Source organism: Sarcophilus harrisii, chromosome 2 (assembly GCF_902635505.1).
Source record: "Sarcophilus harrisii chromosome 2, mSarHar1.11, whole genome shotgun sequence".
NCBI classification, from domain to species: Eukaryota; Metazoa; Chordata; class Mammalia; order Dasyuromorphia; family Dasyuridae; genus Sarcophilus; species Sarcophilus harrisii.
The window spans coordinates 531485315-531499250 of NC_045427.1; the positions used below are offsets into that span (position 1 = coordinate 531485315).

Sequence of the window (13936 nt, forward strand, 5' to 3'; positions counted from 1 at the left end):
AAGTAGTTATTATTTTAACAGAGGAGTTGTAGGGGTGATTTTTGTTTACTTTTGCTTGGAAGTAAGAGAACACACAATACGGAAGAACAACTCAGTATCCTCCACTGAATGATCAGGTAACAACTGTCCTCTCCCATGTAGTTCTCCACCAGGTAGAGTGTACTCTCGTCCGCCACCTGGCGCCAGGTACCCAGTTACTACACAAAAACCACGTGTAAAAAAAGTGCTTACAACCTAACATATGACCCTGGTTTTTATCTCCAGTGACCAATAGTAAAGTAGAAGGCGGGGACACGAAATGCAAGCTTCCAATCGTCTCTCGCTTTCGCAAAGGAGAGGCGGGGCTTGGGATTTACCACGTTGGGTTTGTCCGCAGCGCTAATTAATTTTTCCGAAGGCTGGAGGGCTTCACTCCAGCTTGGGATCTGCCGCTGCGGCTGCCACCACAGCTACCTCCTCCTGCTGCAAGAGACAAGTTCGGTGGGGCTTCTCCACTGAAATACAATGTTTGACGGCTCCCTCCTACCTCTTCTTTCATTTCCTTTGCTGCTGCTGTTGTTTGGGGAATTGGACACAAGCGCAGGTAGCTCTTTCTTTCCTTCCCTACCGTGCCCCTTTCCATCCACTGCCACTTCCCCTCTAGCACGCCCTCCCCACTCCCCGAAGCTTGGCTGATGTAGCATCACTTCCAGATTCCCCCTCAATCCCTTCCACACCGAGCTCTGCCTCCAACTTTAGCAGCAGCAACAGCAGCAGCATCACGCAAACAACGGTCACCACAGCAGTCCCCGGTGTCCGTTCTGTTCCAAAGGGCTAGAACGCGAATTGCTTCCTGTCACTGACGGGGATGGCGGGGTTGTGAGGAGGCTCCAGGGTGAAATGGGGGGTGCTGAGACTGTTTCTCAGCAGTCCCCCATGTTCTGTTGTACCAACTCCATGCGCACAGTGGCTAAGCGTATGCTTAAGCTGTCTACTTCGGCTTTAACTTGTACAGAAGTTGCCTGATACTTCTTTTCTTTTCTCTCCGTTCCGAGAAACTCGGTTAACTTTTGTAAAGTGCAACGTGTGTGGTTTATTGCAAAAACCCATTTGGGGTGGGGATGAGGGAGAAGAACGGTGGTGAGTGAGACACTCATTCAGAAGTATATTTAGGCATCAATGCGGAAAGGAAATATAAATCATCTCCCTGTTTGGCTCCATTGTCTTCATTGCTTGTTCAGAATTTCCAGTGTATTGAGTCTGAAGCTTGAAACCTGAGCACTCAGTGGAAACGGGCTACAGGGCCCAGGCTCAGTGTGCAGGGAGGGCGAGTGGAGCGGAAAGGGTGACCCGCAGAATAGGACTGGGGTAGAGGGGCAGGAAGGAGCTTCCAGGCTGAAGTACCGGGTCAGAAACTTCTAATAGTGTTCAGTTCCTCTCCAGCACACCTCCCCACATACTGTCCGTTAGGCAGCTGCAAAGGGAAGAAGTGAAAATGGCCTCACCGGGCGATCCAGAGAATGGCCCTTGGAATGGAATTATTCCCGGGACCCGGCTCAAGCCCCGACTGCTGAGCCAGGTATCCTCGAGGAGCGGGGTATATGGCACCAGAGCTACTAATTTGGCCTTTTCTCTTCTTTGCAGCAGTTGGAAGCGTCGCCACTGCTGAGTTGGAAGTGGTGCTCCCTCAGCGGGTGCGTCCGGAGGACATCCACCTGCTGCCACTGCCAACCCGGGAGGTGGGAGCCGGTGGCCAAGGCTCACTGCGGCGGCGGCGGCGGCAGCAGCCCCACTCAGCCGCCTCTGCAGAGCAGTCCTCCGGCTTGGGAAAGCGTGGCTTTCTCTTACACTTGCCGGCCTTCGGGAGAGACCTCTACTTGCAGCTGCGGCGGGACCTGCGCTTCCTTTCCCGGGGCTTCGTTGTGGAGGAGCACGGGGCAACCGGGAGTCGGATCCCAGAGGCTGAGCTCTGCTTTTACACGGGTCACGTATTGGGTTATAATGACTCCTTTGCTTCAGTCAGCACCTGCGGTGGATTGGTACTAACGCTTTTTCCCCACTTATGAAGTTTCTTCTTTAGGATGGCATCACACGTTTTTGTGTGTGTGTGTCTGTCTGTGTGTGAGCATGTGAACCTGTGATTGTCTATCTCTGTGTGTGGATGTGTTCGCCCGTATGTACTCGTGTATCCGTCCTGCATTCTGTGATATTTATTAAGGATACTGTTGTATGTGCATGTACAGGTGTGATTATTAGATCTTGATAAGCAAATCAAAGAAACCAGAACCAAACTGCAGCTTCCATCTTCACAGAGGGAGCATAGCCAATATTTTGCAAATATGTTGTGAGATGCAAGAGGGGAAAAAGGAAGTGGGAGATACTGGGCCTTGAAATCAAATTTATTCAAGTGGGAGTAGAAACTTTTAGAGAGATGTGTGCCTGTGACATCTGAAGGTTACATACTATTGATAGGAATTATTAAAGTTAAGAAAGCAAAAAGACTTAAAAGGAAAGGTATCTTCTGCAAGGTAATGCCTGATGATAGACATTGTCACTGAATGGTATTACGGGAAATAATCACTTCCATTCATATACATTCAAATACAAGTTTAAATATTTTGTTTTATTTCTTTTCATACATTCACCAGGAGAGTTAATGAGGGTATATCTCTGAGTGAGAGAATTAACTTTGAGTGTCAGCCAGAGCTTCCTTTCAGGAGCCAGTATTTTACATATAAGTGATTAATAATTTTAATTGAACCTAGAGGGGAACAGGTGCTTCTTCTTTATCTAGTAAGAAAGAAGTTGTAGTGCCTTTTCTGTGCCTAGTCTTATTGGTGGTACATTTGGATCATACCTGGTTCATAATAAGAGGAGCCCACATTATCCTTCAAACTTTTTAGTTGCCATCTTCAACTTTCTATGGGCCTCTATATATTTTGTTCCTATGCTTCATAGCCAGGACCAATCAATTAATTACTTAACATTTATTTATAGTGCACTTGTTTTGTCAATAGAAGATATAAGTTTAAGGTAGTACAACTTTCCTCAAATTCTAAAAAGTTCAGGACTTCAGCAGATTCTTTGATGCTACTGACTTCTGTGGCTAGCTAATGGACCCCACACAGATTCTTAAATAGCAACTTCTGCAGGAGAGTTTTGTTTGGTATCTGGTATCAGACCATGAACTGCTTTTATTGTTGCCTTGTTTTTATTCAGGAGCTACCTTGATGGTTTAAGATCTGAGTTAGGGAGTTTATTATATCCCTGTGTCTCTTTCAGTGTGTTACTTCACACAAGGAACTTTTTTTTTTTTTCCTTTGTTGTTGTTGTTCTGTGTAGTTTTATTTTCCTGCCTTTGTGCTCTATTTATCAGGTAACTTTTCCCCCTCAAATAGTCTGTCACCCTTTAAATAAAAAAGCTATAAGGTTTAAGGAAAGTAAACTTTCCCATGGATTGAAAAGTGAAGATGGTTATGTTCTTTTTCCCCCTTCAATTTCATAGGTGGCTTTAAATATGTGTTTATATTTTTGAGGTAAGTATTTATTATATAGAACTATATTTTTGCAGTGAGAAAATATAGATAATTGTCAAAAATAATCACACAGAAAGTAAGTACCTTTCTTCATTAAATACAAAAGTGAAGTAAACATAATTTAATTTGTAGTTAAAATTCTTTTCAGAAAGATTGCTCTTTTCTTTGGTACCATGTGGGGGCGCTGTGCTTTAGATAAAGGATTATATCCAAAATATTGAACTTGATAATTGACAATGAAAGAAGCCTGTAAATCACATACAACCATGCACTTTTTCAACTTAATACTCCTTGTTGAACTCATCCATAAGCTTCAGGGATTTTCAAAACTTCTCAAAATAAAGATATATAGGAAGAAGAGAAGTAGAGAGTTCAGTAATCTAGAAACAAGCTCTATTTTGTTATTTGAGATATGGGCATAAGTATAAGGGAAAACATCTGAAAATAATAGGAAATAAATTAACTTTATGATAAATATTATTATAAACTATAGCATGTTATTTTATGAGTTCAAGGGCACCTTGATGCTGAAATTAATTACATTTTAATCAATATTTGTATTGATGAAAAGTACACAGGCAGAAAAGGATTAAAATAGTTCTATTATTGGATTGGACTAAATCAAAAAGAGGTATATGAAAAGAATTATGTAGTTACTTTCTTTCACAGGCTGCTCATTTTGAATAATGATAAGTGAACAAGGTGGATTTTTAAAAATCCAAAGTGGATTTTTAAAGATATATGCAACAATGAAGTAAAATAACATTATAAATCTAGTAAATTCAGTCAGTAGCTATCATTGAGAGCAAGAAAGAGGAGAGGATAGCAAAATTATAGCTTTGTGGAGAATCTTGGCTTCCACTTTAAGGGAAATCAAGTTCTGGATTTTTTTTTTTTTTTTAATGGAAATGTGTTTGTCTCCAGATAGTGCTATCATCTGAGATTGGAGATAGATCAAAGGTACATCATTGTTCTAGAGGATTAGAGATACATAGTTTTCCTCAACAACTTTTTCTGTACTATCTTCAGTACATCTTTTATCATCCTTCATTTGACATGCTTTTGATAATGCAGCTAATGGGTCTAGTAACTTAGAGAGTTCATACAATAGTAGCTTATTTTGAAATTCCTTTGTGACTTGACTTCTGGTTTCTCTTTGTTCTTTACCTATTTGTAGTCTATTACATTTTCGCAGAACTGAGAAAGGTAGAAGAATCCTTGCTACATTCACTCCTAATGTTTGGAAACACTAACTAAATTTTCTGCAATAATATCATTTTAAATCATTCTAAGTTTGTTATCACATCCTCCTATGGGTATAATAAGTAATTGGAGATGAGAAATCTTCCACATAAAGCCTGGAAAAATTAAAATAGAAAGTTTCCTATCATGTAATGGAGTAAGGTTACAGGCTAAATTTTAAGGAATAAATATAAAGCTTGTTCTAAGTACATCAACCCTCTTAATTAACACAGAAAGAAGACTGTTATCCTTTTCTGTCTAATCACACAAAAGGAAATAGCATAGTTTCCGAAGATTCCTTTCAGTTTTATTCAGTTAACTTGTGTGGTAATCATTTTTCTTTAGATAAATATTGGCTAGCTTTGGAAAGGTCACACAAATGAAAGCATAATAATATATCCCATTCTGTTCTGCTGAAACCACTTCTTTTTTAAATTTTTAAATTTATTTATTTGTTTTTAATTAAAGCTTTTTATTTTTAAAACATATGCATGGATAATTTTTTGACATTGACCTCTGCAAAAGCTGTGTTCCAAATTTTCCCCTCCTTTCTCTCACTCTCTCCCCTAGATGGCAAGCAATCTAATATATGCCAAACAGGTAAAAAATGTTCAATCCAACATATGTATATAATATATCTATATCTATATCTGTATATACATATTTCCACAATTATCATGCTGCACAAGAAAAATAAGATAAAAAAAATGAGAAAGAAAATAAAAAGCAAGCAAACAACACCAAAAAGAGTGAAAATGTTATGTTATGATCCACACTCAGTTCCCAGAGTCCTCTCTCTGGATGTAGATGGCTCCCTTCATCACAAGATTATTAGAAATGGCTTCAATCATCTTATTGCTGAAATGAACCATATCCATCAGAATTGATCTTCATGTGATCTTTCTATTACCATGTACAGTGATCTCACTTCACATGCCATCAGTTCATGTAAGTCTCTCCAGGTCTCTCTGAAATCATCCTGCTGATCCTTTCTTATAGAACAATAATATTCCATAACATTCATATACCACAGTTTATTCAGCCATTCTCCAACTGATGGGCATCCACTCAGTGAAAGCACTTTTTTGAGACTGGTTGCAGAACTATACAAATACATCCAAAATCATAGAATTTCATAAAAGCCCAAATGCATATTCACTTCCTAACTCAAGGAGATATTCCCCCCCCCTTAAAAAAATTATCTGGGATAAAAGGCAAAGTGGAATATTGGATAAAGAGATGAAGTTTTAAAGTCAAAAAGAGCTAGATTTGTCTCACATCTAATATATCCTATCTTTTGGACCCTAGGCAAGTCATTTACTTTCTCAATTCTCTTGGCCATTTGTGTCAAATTGGCTGCCATCAAATTGGAGACAGAAGTTTCCCTGTTGAGTTGTTTTTTTTTTTTTTCCCTACATCAAAAGTGTGTGTGTGTGTGTGTGTACGTATGTGCGCGTGTACGTGTGCATATGTGTGTGTCCAATCATCCTTTGCCTTTTTCAGATAAGAGTGAGGTTCATCTGATACCCACCTTCCCTCCCCTTTTTCATGTTTTGTTTTATTGTAATTCTACACATTATGAAAGAAAACAAGTTCCTCCCCGTTCTTTCCTCCTCTCTAGATCCTCAGAATAAAGCCAATCTCTTCTCCAGGGCTTCTGTTGTTCCTATATAACTCCTCAAGTACCCTTTAAAGATATTAAGGTTATGTAGGAAAACTTGTTTCTTGTATCAAATTCTATCAAATGTTAGGACTACAATACCAGATAGCTTCTACTTATTCAAATAAATGCACCTTTGTAAGTTTCTCTGGATTCTTGTGTGTTATGTTTCAAGTCTTATTCAGTTCTGATCTTTTTATCAGAAATGTTTGAAAAATAGTATCTATTCATGGTTTCTTGAAAATATTATCTAGACTTTTTTGTTTTATTATGGCTTTCAGATATTTTAATAACTCTTAAGAATTGTTTATTTCATCTTTAATCAATTTCCATGTTCGTTTTTATATTACAAATGTTCAATTTTCTTTTTCTTCAGTCTTAATTTTATTCTAATATTTCATGCTATTATTAAATTGTTAATCTCTGTCTGGTATAGCCTATTTTTAGAGGTTATATTTCTTAGATAAGGTCTTCCATTGTTTCTTCTAAAAAACTTATTTTCCTTCCAATTCATTTCTCTCTCTCTTTTTTTTAAATAACTTTTTATTGACAGAACCCATGCCAGGGTAATTTTTTACAACATTTTCCCTTGCACTCACTTCTGTTCCGATTTTCCCCCTCCCTCCCTCTATCCCCTCCCTAGATGGCAAGCAGTCCTATATATGTTAAATATGTCGCAGTATATCCTAGATACAATATATGTGTGCAGAACCGAATAATTCTCTTGTTGCACAGGGAGAATTGGATTCAGAAGGTAAAAATAACCTGGGAAGAAAAACAAAAATGCAAACAGTTTACATTCATTTCCCAGTGTTCTTTCTTTGGTGTAGCTGCTTCTGTCCATCATTGATCAATTGAAACTGCAATTCATTTCTCAAATGATTTTCTTTCCTTCCTTTCTTCTTCCCTCCCTTTCTCTCTCTCTCTCTTCCTTCCTTCCTTCCTCCCTTCCTTTCTCCCTCCCTTCCTCCCTCCCTCCCTCCCTCCCTTCCTTCCTTCCTTCCTTCCTTCCTTCCTTCCTTCCTTCCTTCCTTCCTTCCTTCCTCCCTCCCTCCCTCCCTCCCCCTCCCTCTCTTCCTTCCTCCTTTTTTCTTTCTTGTTTTTCCTGTTATCTTTCTTTTTTTAATGTTTCATTTATTTTAGGTATTCATAGTCTTTGTGGAGAATTATTATTTTTTTAAATCTCTGCTTGCAATTATTATAGAATTAGATTTCAATATTTTTTGATACTGGTAAGAGTTTTCTTTGATTTCACCTTCAATTCATAAATTGAGAATTTGTATAAGGGTCAATGTCTGCAGCCCCTGCTCCACTTTTGGGTGACATGGATGGCTAAAGGTGGGCGCATCTTTGGTCCTCAGGTATTTGAGTTGATCTCCAACTCCTGGGCTGGACTCCCCCTGGATTTTGAGGTTTGAGGCACTGGAATTTCAGGGTCCTTTGTTGCTAACAAAGCATGTTGGCTTTGTTAAACATGAATGTTGCATGTTGGGTACCACATAGCCCATTGGTCTGGGCTGAATGCTATGGAGCCATACTAGTCACTATCTGATACCCTTCCTCAGGATTTCCCCATCATGGTGATATCTGTCTACCATTGTACTTTCTCAGGGGAGTTTTCTACTCTGACTGTCTCTGGAGACAAAGACTTGCAGACTACAAGTATCTGATCTCATCAGTAAGCTACTTTATGGCAGTGGGTCCCCTTCCTATTGCTCTTGGGCTTCTGGCTGACTTTTTGTGGTATTCTGGCAAGTCACTTTGTTTTCTCATTAGATTTCCTGATGTGTATTCAGTTTGGCATGAGAATTTTGGTGGTTTACTTGAGGATCTGGGCAGCCTATTTTCACTCAGGCAATCATGTTAGGAAGAAGTGTCCATTAAGTTTGAGCTAATAGCTTTAATAAGCCAAATTTCCAGGACACTACTTATTGTATCATCTCTTATTATAGGGAGTATATAAATTTGTTGACACTCATTTTACATTTCGCTTTGCTATTTACTTGATCCAGTGTTTAACCTTCTGGAGTCAAAGGTTAGGAGTAACTGTTTTTGTTTTGTTTTGTTTTGTTTCACTCCACCTTAGATGAAGAGGGACTCCTGGATAGACACTGAGTCATTGAAGAAGATTCACAAATATATTTACACATGATTTCCACTTTAAGTGATGATCTCTATTTCAAAAGAAGGAAGCAATACTTCTGGTGCTACAACTGTGGTCATTTCTAATTTTTTTAGTTAAGGATCCCTTCAAGATCTTATGAAATTGTTGAAAATGATACTCCCCATTTTATGAATAAGAGAAGCTGATACTTATAGAAAGCAAACAGGTTATGTAGAAAATTGATGGAAGAATAAAGGTTTAGATTAGGAGTTTATAAAATTGTCAAACTAGATTTTTACTAGATCAGCTATTTTTTAAATGAATCATTAGAACAGTGAAAGTTTTGTCATATAAAATGGCAAAATATTTTTTGATCTTTTCATAAAGGAAATTTGCAATAATTTCTTTAGAACTTTATAATATGAAAAACTTTTACAAAGAAGTAGTGCATTAGGAAATTGAGCTGAATAAAATTTAGCCTTAAAAATCTAATATTATGAAGGCTGAGTATGGGGAGAAAGGATAGAAAAATACAATAAATGATAACAATATCTAAGCTAAAGTTTTTTAACCTTATTCCTTGATTTGTTTCAAGATTCTAATTGATCTTTTGGTTCCCAACATCTTCTCCTTAGATCAATCCATCCTCTCTATGGCTGTCTTACTCAGAAATAAAACAAACAAACAAACAAATATCTTTTCACTGTCTACTCCATAGCCTGGTCTTCAAGGTCTCTCACATTTTGCTTCTGCTTAATTTTTTATCCTTATGTCCTACTTCTCTTTAACATAAATATTACATACTATCTAAATGATCAAATGACTATTTATCTTTTTCTATACACTGTACATCACCAATCAGACTAAGATAAGCTCTTTTTTCACTACCAAATTGCATTGCTCACTTGTATTAAGTTTCTTGCCCACTATCTTTGTTGAAGAATAGTTGAAATCCTTTAACTTTTTTTTCATATGAACTTCTGTTAAGCTCCATTTACTTCATTATATATTTGCACATAAAATGACATTTTGAATTCATCAAGGAATTAATTAGTGAAATGGTACTAAAGAAAATTTAAAAATTTACTATAGGTATTGTGTTTTCAAAGTTATTCTTTTAAAATTCTATTTAAATAAAAATGTACCCTGATCAAGAAAACATACAAATATGTACCATATATGTATATCATATTTATATTTATATGTTATATTTACATATTTATGTATCCATATGTATGTACATGTATGTTATATTTGTGGTGTATGTGTGTAGAGCTAACATTATAAAGCTAAAGCAATCCTGAAAGAAGAAACACAGTATTAAAGTAGATGTTAATCTATCTGTGGCATCTTTCAAATGGATGAAATGCTCAGAAACAGATCCATAGAAAAGAAGTATTCTTGATTGTACTTTGAATTTTTTTCAAATATAACTTTCTTTAAATGATAAATTCTTATGGAATGAACTTTGTTAAATTTAATTTTATTACATAACTTTATATGTTTCTTATTGACCTATGTTGATTGAGGGGGGGAAACAGGGAAGGATGGGAATTCAGATCCTATTGTTATGGGGAGCTCCTTATATGAAAATTATTTTTATCAGTGCATATTGGCAACTCTTCTATAATTGAGTAGCTTCACCTAGATGCCTGGTTCACTAAGAGATTAAGTGAGATTGTGAAAGATTTTAAATACTGATCTAAGGAGTGGAGAATGAAGAGACAGTGTTAGTTTCTGAGTAGGACAACCATATTATGAAATCAGTATTGTAGGACTATTATAGACAGGATGGACTGGTCTAATATGATACTAGGAACCAGGGGAACAGTTAGAGGGTTGTAACAGCCAAGGGGCAAGATGATAAAAGCTTTGTTGACTGCATGCATATGCATGCGCATATATATATGTATATACATACATATACATATATGTATATACATACATGCACACACATATATGTACACACATATATGTATGTGTGTGTATATATATATATATGATCATCACTTACTTATTACTTTAGAGATTATAAAACACTTTATACATATTATCTCATTTTATCCTCACAAGAACCTTGCAAGATAGGTACTATTATGCACATTTTTCAAATGAGGAAATTGAAGTAGGTAATGAGGAAGTGAAAGGAATAAGTATAAACACCTACTATGTTCCAGGCAATGGGCTAAAGGGTTTTTTTTTTTAAACAAATATTATCTTATTTGACTTTCATAGTAATCCCATGAGATAGATACTATTATTTTCTTCATTTTACAGTTAAGGAAACTGAGGCAAGTGGAGGTGAAGTGCCTTGCCCAGGGTCACATCTAGTGTTAGAGGTCAAATTTGAACTTGGGTCTTTCTGACTCAAGGACAAAGAGGCACTGATCTTAGAATAAAGAAGATTCTTCTACATGAGTTCAATTGTGGGCACAGACACTTACTAGTTATGTGATCCTGGGCAATTCATGTAACTCTGTCTTAATTTCCTCATCTGTAAAAATGAGCTAGAGAAGGAAACCATAAACCACTCCAGTATCTTTGTCAAGAAAACTCCAAAATGGGGACACAAAGAGCTACACATGACTGAAATGACCAGGCAACAAAACTTCTTGACTAAAGTTCTAGAACTATGATTATAGAGGACTTAAGGTTTTGAACCTGCAAGGGCAATTGGGAGAATACTGGTACAACTGACAAATATGAGAAAGTCTAGAAGGGAGCTAGTTTAGGAAACATGACAGTTAGCCTAGTTTTAGACATTTTGAGCACTATCATGACAACCAAATAGAAACATGCAGAAACCAGATAGAGAATTTGAAATTATGAGAGTTCTATAAATTTACATTTAAGAGGCCTTCTTGAAGACAGCTGAGCAGTTATGGCCCTTGTCAAGCATATATTTAAGGTGGTTGTTGTTTTAAGCAGTGAAGGGGCATATTGAGCTATCTTACCTTTTATATGTGATCCCTTTTATGATAAGCAGCATGCTTTGGTAAGCAAATATTTCAAGGAAAAAAATTGGAATCTGATTATAGAATAGTTTTTTTCTTTGCAAAGTAAATTGTTCAGCTAGTGATCAAATCCATGACTTTTATATTGTTAACATTGTTCTCTAACCAAATATGACCTAGACTATGTAGAATAAGAATGGATTTCCTTCCCTAATTTAATGTATCTCTCACAGCTCTCTTATAAATTTGACTCAGTTCTCTATACATTTTAGAAATGAGTCTTTTATCAGAAACACTGGCTATAAAAATTGTTTCCCTGCTTTCTGCTTTTTTTTTTTTTAATTTTGGCTGTATTGGTTTTGTTTGTGTGAATGCTTTTTAATTTAATGTAATTAAATTTTTCCATTTTGTAGTTCATAATGTTCTCTTGTTCTTGTAGTCATAAATTCCTTCCTTCTCCAAAGTTCTGACAGGTAAATCTTCTCTTGCTTTCCTAATTTGCTGACAGTATCATTCTTTATGTTTAAATCATAAATGCATTTTGATCTTAACTTGCTAAAGGGTGTGAGAGGTTGGTCTGTGCCTAGTTTCAAGAGTTCTTAGCCCAGGAGTTGGAGTTTGGGGTTTTTTCAAATAGTATATTTTTATAGTAGAATTTATATAGTAGAATATATATATATGTATATATATATATATTAAAATTATAATCATTGACTATTGTGTCTTGTGTACCTAATCTATTACACTGATCTGCCACTTTATATTTCTTAGCTAGTATCAAATGTTTTAGATGACTGCTGCCTTATAATGTAATTTAGGGTCTGGTATGAATTAATTTACCTTTCTTTCCATTTTTCTCCATTAATTCCCTTGATATTCTTGACCTTTTCACATCTTTCTCTCAACGAAAGTCATCAGGCCTTGGAGTGCAAATTTTACTGAAACTTTAATGTGAAGCAGATATATAGTCTTTTATAGGGTGATAATCATTGTAGTTGTATAGTTTTGTTCCTCTATAGATTTTGAAACATATAAGAGAAATTTGGGCTAATGTTGGGTAGTGGTGAAACTAATTTTTTACTTACACATTTTTGGTATTAGAGCAAGTGCCTGGCACTGCTTCACGAAGATTGGTGATGTTTTTAGTGACATTACCTGATTTATACCTTTCTTCTGAATTGGTATAGAAACTCCCAAAGTAATTGCAGAGCACAAAGTTAAGAAGCAAATGAATACATAACCTCACAGAAAAATTGTTCTAAAATGGACTACTTTCCAAGATATTTTATTTTATGGAGTCATTTTTATCTTCTGGAATATCTTAATTCTCTTTAAAATAACTTGTTTTAAAAGGCAAAAATGTAAGCTATAGGAAACAGGTAGCTTAAGCAATGAATATGGTGTTAGAATTAGAAAGACATGACTTGAGACTTAACTGTGTGACTCCAGACAAGCTTCTTGTACTCTTTCTTAGCCTCAGTTTATTCATGTGTAAAATGAAAGAACTTAAACTATTTTCCACTTAAAATGGAAGCTATTTTATGGTTTTCTTATGTAATAGAGTCAGATATAGTCATTAGAAAAGACTTCATATCTGATAAATCCATTCATTCTTTTCAAGTATTACTACAGATGATTTCAAGAAGACATTTTTATCACAATTTCAACAGAGAAAGAATTAAAGATAATATCATTGTCTTTAGACCTGTGATTCATAGATAAATTTCATGGAATCTGTGAATATGGATAAAAAATTAGGCCCTTTGTCTTGTGCAGGTATGAGTTGAACTGTTTTTCATCTTAGAGATTTCTTCAGATTATGATATGCAACTTTCATCATTCCAAATAAACACTCAATGGAGACACCATTTCCAAGTAATTGTTAAATGCCAAGGGATAAATTGAAAGTAATTAGGCTCATGTTTAATGAGACTAAATAATCTAACAATTGTATACTTCAGGCAATTACTACTATTAATAATGGCCTTTAAAAAGTTTCCTTCAGAGAACAGATATTGAAGCATAGCTTTTCTTGACTCCCAATCCCTCTCCCTACTATGGTAAGAGGTAGTGTTATACAAAATAGAGCTTTGCATCAAGTAGTAGGTATAATCATGGTATGCTCAAATTTAACATGTTCAAAATCAAAGATATTTTTCTTTCCCCATAAATCTATCCCTTCTTTTAACTTCCATATTTATATTCATATTATAACTACTCAAAATGATCCTTGATTTTCCACTCTGACTCATTGCTTTCCCCATCTAATCAATTGTTGGTTTCTGTCAATTTCCTCTCCTTAACAGCTCCACCATCTCTTTTTCTACGAAACACCCCAACTACTCTTCAGAAGTCCTTTAATCTTGCATGGAATTTCTTCCTTCCAAATTGACCTCCTTACATCCAGCCTCTTGAATTTTATTTTTTTTTCCTTTTCCAAAACCTTTTTTTTAAATTTTAA

The 13936-nt window shown here is 35.9% G+C and overlaps 1 protein-coding gene across 2 annotated transcripts in view; it reads left to right on the forward strand.

Moving 5' to 3' along the window:
* Nucleotides 1-404: 404 nt before the first annotated feature.
* ADAMTS17 (ADAM metallopeptidase with thrombospondin type 1 motif 17) overlaps nt 405-13936 on the forward strand; it is a 473015-nt gene continuing 459483 nt past the window's right edge. For both annotated transcript variants that reach the window (XM_031955494.1, XM_031955493.1), the window contains exons 1-2: nt 405-583; nt 1624-2018. In XM_031955494.1, coding sequence (XP_031811354.1) covers nt 505-583; nt 1624-2018 — 474 coding nt within the window. In that variant the 5' untranslated portion in view covers nt 405-504. The remainder of the gene's footprint in view (nt 584-1623; nt 2019-13936) is intronic.